The sequence below is a fragment of the Scophthalmus maximus genome, chromosome 4 (genome assembly GCF_022379125.1).
Source record: "Scophthalmus maximus strain ysfricsl-2021 chromosome 4, ASM2237912v1, whole genome shotgun sequence".
NCBI lineage: Eukaryota > Metazoa > Chordata > Actinopteri > Pleuronectiformes > Scophthalmidae > Scophthalmus > Scophthalmus maximus.
The window spans coordinates 12,303,632-12,315,637 of record NC_061518.1 but is presented as its reverse complement, the minus strand read 5'-3'; the positions used below and the strand labels follow the sequence as shown (position 1 = coordinate 12,315,637).

Sequence of the window (12,006 nt, the reverse complement as noted above, 5' to 3'; positions counted from 1 at the left end):
GTATTGTCTTTGTAGGCAAAGCCTGATGTGGCCCTCCATTGCCATTTAAACTCATTAAAAAAGGTGCACTGAGTGGCATTAAGTCTTAATGGGGAGTTACATGGTTGTAAAAAATAATGTTTAAAAAAGTTTTCAAAGTTTAAGAAAAGGGAATTGTTTGTTTTACGTGTGTGTGTGTGTGTGTGTGTGTGTGTGTGTGTGTGTGTGTGTGGTAGCAGCGTGTCTGCGTTCTCTTTGCTGTCCAGGTGTTACAGGTACATTTTTCACATTCCTAACATTCCCCTCAGTCGTACTAGAAGCTGATATCTTGCTTTATCTCTCTCTCTCTCTCTCTCTCTCTCTCTCTCTCTCTCTCTTAAGCACAGACAGTTTCTCTTTGGGGAGTTTCACAGTACAGTACAGTACAGGGCGTTAATAATAATACTGTAAGCATCAGTAGTTAGAAGTGATACATTCGTCGAATCAAACCAACAAACCACAGATATCATTCTTCACAATTAACCTTTGCTTTTGACTCTCTCAGTCAGCTCCAGGTGGTTTTCACTCTATCAGATCATTCACTACACAGACAGGAGACCTTCACGCTGTTAAACTCTCTGATCCTCACGAGTGTCGTATGGTTCGGTTGCGTCTGTGTGAGTGTGTGTGTATGTATGTGTGTGTGTGTGTATTCTTTCCGCTTTGTCTGTCATTCGCTGTATTTTTACAGCCGTTCTGTGGGTTCAATCTGTCTGCCCACAAGTGACTTTCCATTCTGTCAGACTGAGCTGGTGAATTCATGGGACTCGGTCTGAGAGTGTTGAGCGTTGACTTGGCCAGGAAGACAGTAAGTGGTACCTTTTCTTTAGTTCTCGCAGACTCATACAACAGATGGTTCCAATAAGTGTGGCCTTTTCTTATGTGAATGTATTGTGATGTCTCAATCTGAACTTCCTACCAAAGGCACAAGAGATTATTGAACACCGGCCAAAGCTTAGAATAAAATGATGTCAACATTCAAATATTTGACTTTTATAGTTTTCCTTCTGTTTAGCAGAGAGTTAAATTCCCCCCCGAAAAATACAGAGGTGGTCCCGTGACTATAGGTGGCTGGTGGAGCCAGCCTGAAGGCCAACACAGTGTTGGACTCATGCTGATGGAGCAGTTCAGAGCTGTTCTGGCCACGTGGCAAAGGAATGTCAGCTCACTGAGTCTGTGGCTGGATGTTTGCTGTGAAAGGCCTTCGGAGCCCACTGCGTTCTGGAGCCAGCAAGGTGTAGAAAAACAGGCTGAGGGTCACCTGAGTGTAGAGCACTTCTCTGGGCTGGTTGGTTCTTTTTTTTAGTATCGGTGTCTTTCACACGCAGGGCATATAAGCATACTGAATATGCATAAGTGCGATGATGAATGTTAAGCATGCATACCCAATCACATGCACTCAATCTGTGTTTGTCTGGGCGTGCTTCACGGTCAATTTCAAAGACCTCTCCTTTTTTCTTTTACTGGTGAAAACATCGTCTGGTTTTCAGCTGGAGTAAGTATTCCACTAGACAAATATTTTTCCTGTCCACTCATTCATGTTCAGTGCTGCGCTCCAGGAGTTGAAGGTGAGAAACAGAAATAAACGGTGGCTCTTTGGTTTGCAATAACAGGGAAACCACTTTCACCCATGCTGAAGACGGCGTATACAGTAGAAATGTTACTTGTATAGAACTGCAGGATGTAGAATTATCAGCAATTTAACTGTTGTTTATTGATGACTCAACAGTCTCCCACAGATGTCGAATGTATATATATATATTTATATATATATATATATATACATATATATATATATATATATATATATATATATATATATATATATATATATTATTGACTGTCATTGCCATTACGATTTCCACTTCTGTTTGCTAGAAAAAACAAACATTTTGTCCTATAGTTCAAGACTCTATGAAAATATGCAGCTGAAGCCCAATCAAAAAAATGCTACAGTTTTAGTAAAGCCAAAATGTCTTGCAGCATATATGTGTTTATTTATCCATGGTGGATATCTCTTGTTGATGTCTGAACTGCTTTGCTCTCTGTACAGCCATCGCTGAATCTTGAAGCCACTGAAAAGTTTGGTTGAACCCATAAGTACTATTAAGAACCACAAACAACTCCTTCTTATAGGCTGACGTGGTTTTGCCTCCATAAAGCACAAGCAGTAAATATGCCCGGCGGCTGTCTGACAACAGCAGACTTGCACATTATGTTCTCACAGACCTTGTCTTTACTTGAAATGTTATCCTGTCAATGTGGGGGTGAGCTTGCTGCGACACAAATTGTGTGCATGATACTAAGATACCATAAGTCTTGGATTGTGAACCATGAATGAGGAGTGGCACTGGAAACCCTCTGGATGATTCAGTAATGTCGACCGGAATCAAGGAGCAGATAAAATACAGCTGTGTTGTCAGCTTAATTTGAATTACTTCAACGCTCTACGCTCTTCACCAGTGAAGTAATGTAATGAAGCGGCACCAATTTTATCATTCTAATAATAGGATACGGAAAATCCTTCGCCATGAGATGACATCAGATGTTATGTGTCTTGCCTCCTCAGACTGGGCATGACGGTGCGGGCCAAGCCGAGGGTGTAGCCACATCTGGCAGAGAGTGCTGGAGTAAGCAAGAGTCTGAGCACAGCGAGCCATCGACTGCAGCAGGGAAGATGGGAGAGACGGAGGAGGAGAGGGATAATGTGGGGAAGCAGTTTGAGAACTTTGTCCAGGCCTCGACCTGTAAAGGAACCCTTCAGGCCTTCAACGTCCTCTGCAGACGGCTGGACCTCGACCCCGCAGACAGCGGCACCTTCTACAGCAGCCTGAAGGCAAAGGTCACCTCCTGGAAGGCCAAAGCACTGTGGAGTAAGCTCGACAAGAGGATGTCCCAGAAGGAGTATGAGAAAGGACAAGCCTGTGTCGGCACCAAGGTGAGTTTAATTGTATTCTTGTACAGTTGCACTTAACACCACAAAAAGTTCATCAGTCATACGTTTGCTTGTGGAGATAATTTATAAAGGATGAAGAGCAAGATATGTCTTTATTATAGGCATTTTGCCCATTTAAATACATGTGTGTTTTGTATATTTTTGTTATATCCAGCCAAAGAATACCTTCTTTTTTTCAGTCAGGATATTGTTTCCTTGTTTAGTATGAGGTCAGGTTTTTCTTTTTTCCTTAAGAATAATGTTAAACAGGTAATTCAACTCAGTTTGCAATGTTTTTTTTCACAGTCACAGTTATTTTCCTGTTGCCATGCAGCTGTTTTAAAACATCTGCTTGTTAGTTCATTCAATAATCCTCCCCGATCCAAGACTCTTTTAATAGAAGAAACAACAATGCACATCATCCATTCACAATTTTACATATTTGCTTGACGGTATTCTTTACTTTAACTGGAGTTTACCAGCTACAATAGGAGAGTTTTGATTACCGTTGTAACTGCCATAACAATAACCGAGTTTGAAAAAAAAAAAAAAAAGACAAAGCTGAAAAACATCTCTTTCAAGCTTGTCGGTCCAAGTTAGTTCTCATTATGAGATGTGTTCACTGCCAAAACATGTAAAGTCTTTAAAGCCTATAAACACAGATTTGTGTCTAAATAGACCTAAAAATAGCGTAGGGGTTTGTTCATACATTAAAAATGTTCACTTTACCTCATGTGGATCCTCCTTTTTCTTTTTTTTCAATAAATGAACTTTGTTTCTCCTTCAGAGTACCATAGCGAAGGCGATATCAGGGTCATCACTTTGACCTCTACCTGCCAAGACACAGTCTATCAACTACACCAACACTCCATCTTTCACTGCAACAGACGGGACAGAAAATCAAAGAAATACATTACATACTCGATGCTTTGCACTGATTCTCTCGCTCTCAGATAGGTGCTATCGTTTAAAATATGCGGAGGAAAATACAATAATAATGATTTATCACATGTTATTCATGCTTTAACCGAACTATCAGTGCTTCCAGCAGGTTATCTTCCTGCCTAACAAAGAGTAGACTCATTCAAAAAAAAAAAAATATCACAACACACAAACAAACATTACATGAAAACCAAGGAAAAGATCAACCTGACAGCTGTGCACTGCTTCATCCTTCAACCTTGCAACACAAAAAAAAAAGTGTGATAACCCTTCAGCCAACAACTACCTCCAGCTTGAGAGTGTTTCACTGCACAGACAAACAGACAGCATCACTCAGCAACTGGGATTATTTGGCCCCAAATCATTCGGAGGGTGTGCTCTGCTCTTTACGGGCTCGTCCTAAAAGGTTGGAGACAGGCCCAGAGCGTTTTTTAAACGCTTCAGTGTGAGCTCAGTTTTACAGGTTCTGTCTGATTGAAGCCAACACCAAAATAGGTAAAAGGAAAGAAGGGAAATTATTTAAATAAAAGTGTCACTCTCCTAAACTGCTGAGCCAGATGTTTTAGTCTCAGATTTCATAAATCTGTAGGGAGAGGATTGCGTGCATTATGGAAACACTAACTCATTGTGAATGTATGGGACGGTCTCTTGCTTCCACAAGCGTGAGACTTGCTCACACATGTGCAACATGAGTGCAGTACGAAGCCTGTTTTAGTCACTCGCAGGACAGACGATCTTTTTGTTCTTACTAATTTCTCCAATCCCCGGGAGAACCCGGAGGCGACGGCTCGTGTTTTTATTGCAACTCGGCTCTTTTAACAGTGACAGATGTGATATCACCCAGCACCTCGTCTTTTATATTCCCGGCGTAACAGCAATCTGTAAAAGGATGTGATGTCATCCATGTTTTATGGCCTGACACATCTGGCTGCAGTAGTGACACTGACACCACTGTTGTTTTTTTTTCTCATAAAGTTTTACTGTGCGTAAAATCGCAAATGGATTTTGATTCAACCGAAGGAGTACAGTAATAATTCAAGATTGAGATGTAATTTCAGTGGCAACTTCACCTCCATTAGATCTGTGTGGAGCTCCACATTTAGTCCCGCTGTACATAGATGACAACCCTAAGTAAGAAATCTGCTTAGACCAACTATTCTAACAATTTCTAACTATTCTAACTATTCTTGACAACAGTCAAAGATGTTTCTCAAATGTGAACATTCACCGCATTTCTATGTAGAAAACTTAATATACTGTAAGCTGAAAGGAAGTGCATGTGTCCCGAATGTCCACAGATGTGGAGTGAACCCTCAGGAAAAGCCTCTGATCTGGAAAAATATATCAGTAAATGGAAAAGTGCAAAAGACATAAAAGCCAAAACTGCTAATGACTGAAATAAAGAACAAAACAGTTGCACACCTGGGGGATTATGATTGATGTTTTTCCATTATATTATGAATATTGAGACAAGGTAATCAACAGATTAATTGATATAAAAAAACCAACCATTAGTCGAAGTTCTAGTTTCCTGTCATTCAACTGAAGACAGTAAAGAGCTCCCTGTATTATCCCTGTCCACTGAGATGAAAAGGTTCATTAATGAGGCAGGGGACAGATTTGAGCTGGGATGAGAACAAGGTCACGGGTGGGAGGCTGAAAGGAAATGTGTGTGTCCTGAGTCAGCAGATGTGGAGTGAACCCTCTGGAAAGAGCCTCATATCTGGAAAAATATACCAGTAAGTGGAAAAGTACCAAAGACAAATCTGCTAACGCCCGATAGACGGATCAAAACAGCCACAGGAGTTTTAGATAAACATGTGCACATTGTGAACATGCGTCTGGATAAACTGAGTTTGTACTGTGCACTTAAGTTATGACATGTTCAACATCCTTCCATCTGTGTCTGTGGCTGTTACACTTACGCATCCTTTGTCGAGAGAGAAAAAAAATCACCAAAAAAAGTCGACCAGCCTGCAGGCTTGTCCGGGCAGCACTTCCACCACCTGTGTGTGCTTGACACCTGAGAATCCCTCATCCTGATAACCTCAGGCAACATATGATGAAAGCGTCTTGTTTCTCGTAACCCAGATGCCCCGCGAAACCACTGTGGATCTTAACCAGAGAGGGAGAATATCGAATGACTAAAGCCCAGTCATCTTGTTTTTAGTGCAGGGGCACAGAGTTGTTTAGGGTTTGATGTGGGATTTTGGTTTGCTGATGCTGGACGCTCTGTAAACAGCACCCAGTCTGTGTCTCGCAGGCCTGACATCGGCGTGGTCCCATTGGTGGACACACAGACTGACAGGAAGCGAGTCCCCCTGTTCAAACGTGACAAATACCATTTCCTGCGATACTGTAGGGATTCAGAGTAAGGACAAAGTGGTAGCTCTCCGTGCTGTCGGATAAATGGGACAGAATTTTACAGAGTCCTTTTCTGGAAAAGTGAAAGAAAAAAGTATTTTCAGCACTAATTTGCTGAAGCTATCGAGACAAGAGACCGTCCACCTTGTTGGGCACAGCAGGGGTGACCTTCAGAAGTGGTTTGGTCCTGGATTAGATGTCAAAGGAATCAAGACACACACACACACACACACACAGACACACACACATACACACACACACACACACACACATACACACACACACTTTTCTTTCATCTGTCATTCAAGAGGATGACTTCATGGTTGCGCCACGCATTCTCAGACAGGCACTGTAACCGCAGTGAACTGACTTCATGCATTTTTGGGTGAAGCTGATGCATGAATCACACATCCATACTGTAATACGTAGAGCTTATAATAGTGGTTTATGTCGGTGGAAGTTGTTCCTCCTGGGCAATTTCCTAAATGCACCTCTTGTAAACTCTCTTTCTCATCTTCAATGTTTTATTAACAATCCTCACTCACACAAAGAGACGTCATCTTGAGACTGGAATGATTTTAAGTGTCATTGTCTCCAGCGTACGCGTCCTTCAGTGAGGTAATCAGCCTCTAAATGCTCCAGCGGTGCAGTGAAGTGCTGCCCCTTCTCATGATTTATGTACATGTTAAAATCCTCCCTGTTATGTTAATAAACATGTGGGATGTAAATCGTCTTTCATGTCCAGCCTTCTGTTATTAATATGACAAAGATTGTCACCTTGATCCAGCTCATTTTCTCTGAGGTCAATTTGTCATTCGCTTTTCATTAGTGCCTCATCATCGGAGGAGGTCCCTGCGGCCTGCGGACCGCCATCGAGCTCGCTCTGATGGGAGCCAAAGTGGTGGTGATTGAGAAGAGGGACTCCTTCTCCAGGAACAATGTGTTGCACCTTTGGCCCTACACCATCCATGACCTGCGGGGCCTCGGAGCCAAAAAGTTCCACGGCAAATTCTGCGCCGGGGCCATTGACCACATCAGTGAGTATCATGACTTGACAGAAACAAAACAGGCTTCTGGGTTTTTGCTTTTTTCCATTGACCTGTGATCAAGGGTTAGGTCAAGTAAAAAATAGTGTAATGTATTCAGGACATAATGAAAATTTGATATATTTAATTATCAAATGCAATATAATCACCCTGTAGTTTAGATAATTTGATTATTGATTCTTTTTACTCTGTGGGACATAACGGCTGTCTGTGCTGCCTGAGCACAGACAGAAGAAACTTGGTGTTTGCTCTCAACGGTGTCAAGACGACAAAATACAAAACACAAAGTTTGGCAGAGTTTTACACACGTATACAAACCCGAGTGTGTGTCTGCGTGTCTAATAGGCATTCAGCAGCTGCAGCTGATCCTACTGAAAATCGCGCTCATCGTTGCGGTCGAGTTTCACATCAACGTGGAGTTCGTCAAGCTGCTGGAACCTCCAGAGGATCAAGGAAATGAAGGTATTTGTCCACATGTTCACTTCAGTTATGTGTCCAAACAACAGATTAACAATACTTTCCCATTCACCCTTTTGACAGTTGTTTTATGACATTTTACCAGGATACACGGCTGTGAAATTTATTAGTGTGCAAACCTTGATGTAAACATCAGGCTGTATTTGTCAGTTTGTTAGACAGACTCCGTGTGGCGGAGGATCTATATTTAACCTCCCACTCCTGCAGCTTTGGCAGCACCGGACTTCTCACTCTGCAGTGTTTCATTTCCTTGACATCAACCAATAAACACGACACAAACATTGGCGCTGAGCTAGTTTTTCATCATTTTGACCTGAGGTTAATGGAAGTCGAGTATATTCCTCGACCTCAATATTTCTTATCTTGCTCAAATGTATACATCCTATACACAGTACCCACTTATCATAATAATAGCAGTGAATGAACATTGCTTCCCTTGTTTGAAATGAAATGTAACTTTAGTATTTTTTTTCTACTCTCGTGTTGTTATTCTGTTGAGATTGCATGTCGAAACTTTTTTATAATACCACAACTTTCTAGTGGTCCCACTGCATTCCGTCTGAAAGCATCAGCACAACACAGCTGCCGTACGATGTGGTGCAACCTGTACAGTACACAACACTGTCGACAACCCTTTCGTCCCACACTGAGCTATGAACACAGGAGCAACAAACCTCTTTTCACTCCGTTGTCATGTGTTGTCTCTTGAGCTGTAGTATCAGTACACTGATAACAACGAGAGCCACGGTTAAATTTAGACACAGACTTAGCTGAGTCCTTGACATCACGGAATGCATTTTCCGCATGCTGACATTACACAACAAACTGCCGAGCTGGTACTGCGCCGGTCTCACACCTCAGCTGCACCAAACACTGTAAATGTCCAATGTTGTTTCAAATGTCATATATCATATCATTTTATTTGGACAACAATACACACTGGTACTGTGCTGGTCCTCACACTGTAAATGGCCAATGCTGTTTCATATGTCAAATGTCAATACACACTGACACTCTGCTGGCCTGCTGCAGTGGATTATACAGATATATATGTAATAAACCCCCATAGTACACAAACATACTAACAGCCATCACCATTTAGTTTCTTTTGCATCACAGACCCTTCTGATTTTACTGACATCATAGTTACTGGAAAACAGTAACATAGCAAAACCCGAAACAGCAACAGTATGTTTGGTTATTCATCCTTCTCATTCATCGTCTCTGTACTGACAAATTTAGCATTGCACGAGCATGGCAGGTGGCGGAGGGGTCCGGGAAGGGAGAGTTTTTTTTGATGGAGACTGTTGAAGTGTCCTTGAGCAAAACTCCAACCTTATCTGCTGACATTCCCGCATACACCACATCCAATGTTGGGTGGTTGTGGGGGTTTTGCCCCTCTCACTCTTTCTCTCTGTGTCTTTGTTTCCCTCTCTCAGGGCTCGGATGGAGGGCTGCAATCCGACCTGCTGATCACCCTGTGGCTAACTTTGACTTTGATGTCGTGGTGGGGGCTGACGGACGCAGGAATACTCTGGAAGGTGAGAGGACGGCAAACAAAGGCCATGTGCAGTATATATGCCTCAATGATGAACTGTCCAAAGCACAATGTGGAGAACAGAACAGAAATACTTCATTGATCCCCGGGGGGGGGGGGGGGGGGAACAAGGCTGATCCAAATGTTACTTTCCAACTACAAATGGCTCCTAATTCTGTGTTCCTTTGTTTATTTAACTCTTATTATTTTCCACATACTGTATATGTAACCATTGGTTTCAATCCACATCTTGCATTTTGCAGCTGAACTTCACTCATAAGCAACGTGTTTACCATACAGTATCAACATTTTTCTTTCTTCCAAGTCTCTTTACCATTGAGTTCATCTGTTTGCCTCCTTGTGGAAAATGTATGATGCATCTTGTGGCACAAAAAGTTATCTTTTAAGATTTCAAGAAAACCAAGCACACCCTCTGTTCACTGAACTGCCGATACATCCAAGACATCCCACAGGACTGTGTCTGGACTCACACGTTCATTGACTTGTGCTGCATTATCTCTGTTGTGAAGCTAAACATGAAACTCGCCTTCTGTCAACTTATACTTCAAGCCATTGATCTCTCCCAGTGGGAAAGGTAACACATGAAACCAATAAACCTACGGTACAGAAATAGAGCAGAGCTGGGGGCTCAGGGCAGCAGCTGGTACATGCATGTTGGACTCTCTCCATCTCCGTGTCTCACGGTTTTCGGTCTCTCTCTCCTAAAAATGCTGTCATCTAACAACCAATTCACATCAGATGCTTATTCCTAAAAAGGGCATTTCTGGGTCAGACAAGACGTCTAGCTCATTCTCAAATTATGAAGACGCCTGGGGGAAATATTTTCACCCTGATGTCAGCATGATGTCGTGGCATAGCTATAGTAACGGAGTTGGATACAATCTTTGTAGAAATCAACAAATCTGTTTTCTTTTCCTTCCTGCACCCACGGCTTTGTAATTAGTGACTTTTTAGCGAGTCCTGCATTTATATGAACATTTACTAGGAGGATAAGCCCCGTGAGATGAACCAAAATGTAATGAGAATGTTATCACCAGTAAAACGTGGACACTGGATTTTAGTCTATTTGATGTTGGCTTGGGGTTTTTTGCTTTGTGCAGGATACGAAAAGAATATTGAGAGAAACCTTGAATTCCATTTCCTGTGTCCCTGTTTTCTGTTTCAAAATAGATGAACCTCAGAGGAGTCATTCTGCTTCTTAATATTAAGATAAAGAGTCAGACTGAAAGGTATTAAACGTTTAAACAAATGGTCATTCACTGCTACACTTGCAGTTCTGATGGTTAATTAAGCGAACAGCATTTAAATTTGATGATAGCATTTAATTGGTGCTCTTGTTCCCCTGGCTGTATGAAGGCTCACCTTGGAAAGCTGCTTCTTATCCTCAAATAACCGCCTTGTAGTTATGATTTAAACTCAGATTTCCTCTGGTTTTAATAGACAAGTCGATAGGACTCTGGTTTACTTCGGAACATCAACCTCCCTTCTTTTTCACTGTTTGTCTGTTTCATTCTCTCTCTCTCTCTCTCTCTCTCTCTCTTCCCGTGTCTTTCTCCCAGGTTTCAAAAGGAAGGAGTTCAGAGGTAAACTGGCAATCGCCATTACAGCTAACTTCGTCAACAGGAACACCACAGCAGAGGCCAAAGTAGAAGAGATCAGCGGTGTGGCCTTCATCTTCAACCAGAAGTTCTTTCTGGACCTCAAAGAGGAGACAGGTGGGAAAGAAACACTGCTGGACATTCAAAAACACCTACCACATTGGGATGTTTAATGGTGCGTTTGTAAAAGTCATAACCAAATTGAAACCAATTTTGTTTCTTGCAGGCATCGATCTGGAGAACATTGTGTACTACAGGGACAACACGCATTACTTTGTCATGACTGCCAAGAAACAGAGCCTGCTGGACAAGGGAGTTGTCATCAACGTAAGCAGAACAGGATTTCAGTATTCATAATTTTTTTAAATCATTTTACGCATGTTGATATAAGGTAGGGCTTTTTTCTTTCTTTCCTCACTGTCGTGTCTTTTTGTTCAATAGGATTACATAGACACCCAGATGCTGCTGTGCAGTGAAAATGTCAACCAGGAAGCTCTTCTGTGCTACGCCCGAGAGGCTGCTGACTTTGGCACCAACTACCAACTTCCGACGCTTGACTTTGCCATGAACCACTGCGGGCAGCCGGATGTTGCAATGTTTGACTTCACGAGCATGCACGCCTCGGAGAACGCCGCTCTGGTCAGGGATCGGTTTGGACACCAGCTGCTGGTGGCGCTGGTCGGTGACAGTCTGCTGGAGGTAAGAAGAATCATGCTGCATCGTGTGAAAAGTTTAAAAAGTTTTGAGGAGCCTGATTGCCTGGGATAAGATGCTGTTTCAAAATACGTCAGTCATGGCTCAGACGCTCTTGTTCCTCCTGGTAGATTTCTTATAAAGGAATGATTTAAGTAACAGTTATATTCATATATTTGTTATGTGTTCCTGTGCAGCCTTTCTGGCCAATGGGGACGGGTTGCGCCAGAGGCTTCCTGGCTGCCTTTGACACAGCCTGGATGGTGAAGAGCTGGGCTCAGGGTCGGACAGCTCTGGAGGTGCTGGCAGAGAGGTATAAACACACACACACACACACACGGGTGTGTAGGCATGGCTGACACTTTGTATGTACAC

The 12,006-nt window shown here is 42.4% G+C and overlaps 1 protein-coding gene across 9 annotated transcripts in view; it reads left to right on the top strand.

The window, feature by feature from the left end:
* mical2a (microtubule associated monooxygenase, calponin and LIM domain containing 2a) overlaps window positions 1-12,006 on the top strand; it is a 31,130-nt gene that overhangs the window by 4,210 nt on the left and 14,914 nt on the right. For all 9 annotated transcript variants that reach the window (XM_035627536.2, XM_035627535.2, XM_035627527.2 and 6 more), the window contains exons 2-9: window positions 2,588-2,956; window positions 7,089-7,296; window positions 7,651-7,767; window positions 9,222-9,323; window positions 10,900-11,055; window positions 11,165-11,265; window positions 11,380-11,637; window positions 11,829-11,944. In XM_035627536.2, coding sequence (XP_035483429.1) covers window positions 2,696-2,956; window positions 7,089-7,296; window positions 7,651-7,767; window positions 9,222-9,323; window positions 10,900-11,055; window positions 11,165-11,265; window positions 11,380-11,637; window positions 11,829-11,944 — 1,319 coding nt within the window. In that variant the 5' untranslated portion in view covers window positions 2,588-2,695. The remainder of the gene's footprint in view (window positions 1-2,587; window positions 2,957-7,088; window positions 7,297-7,650; window positions 7,768-9,221; window positions 9,324-10,899; window positions 11,056-11,164; window positions 11,266-11,379; window positions 11,638-11,828; window positions 11,945-12,006) is intronic.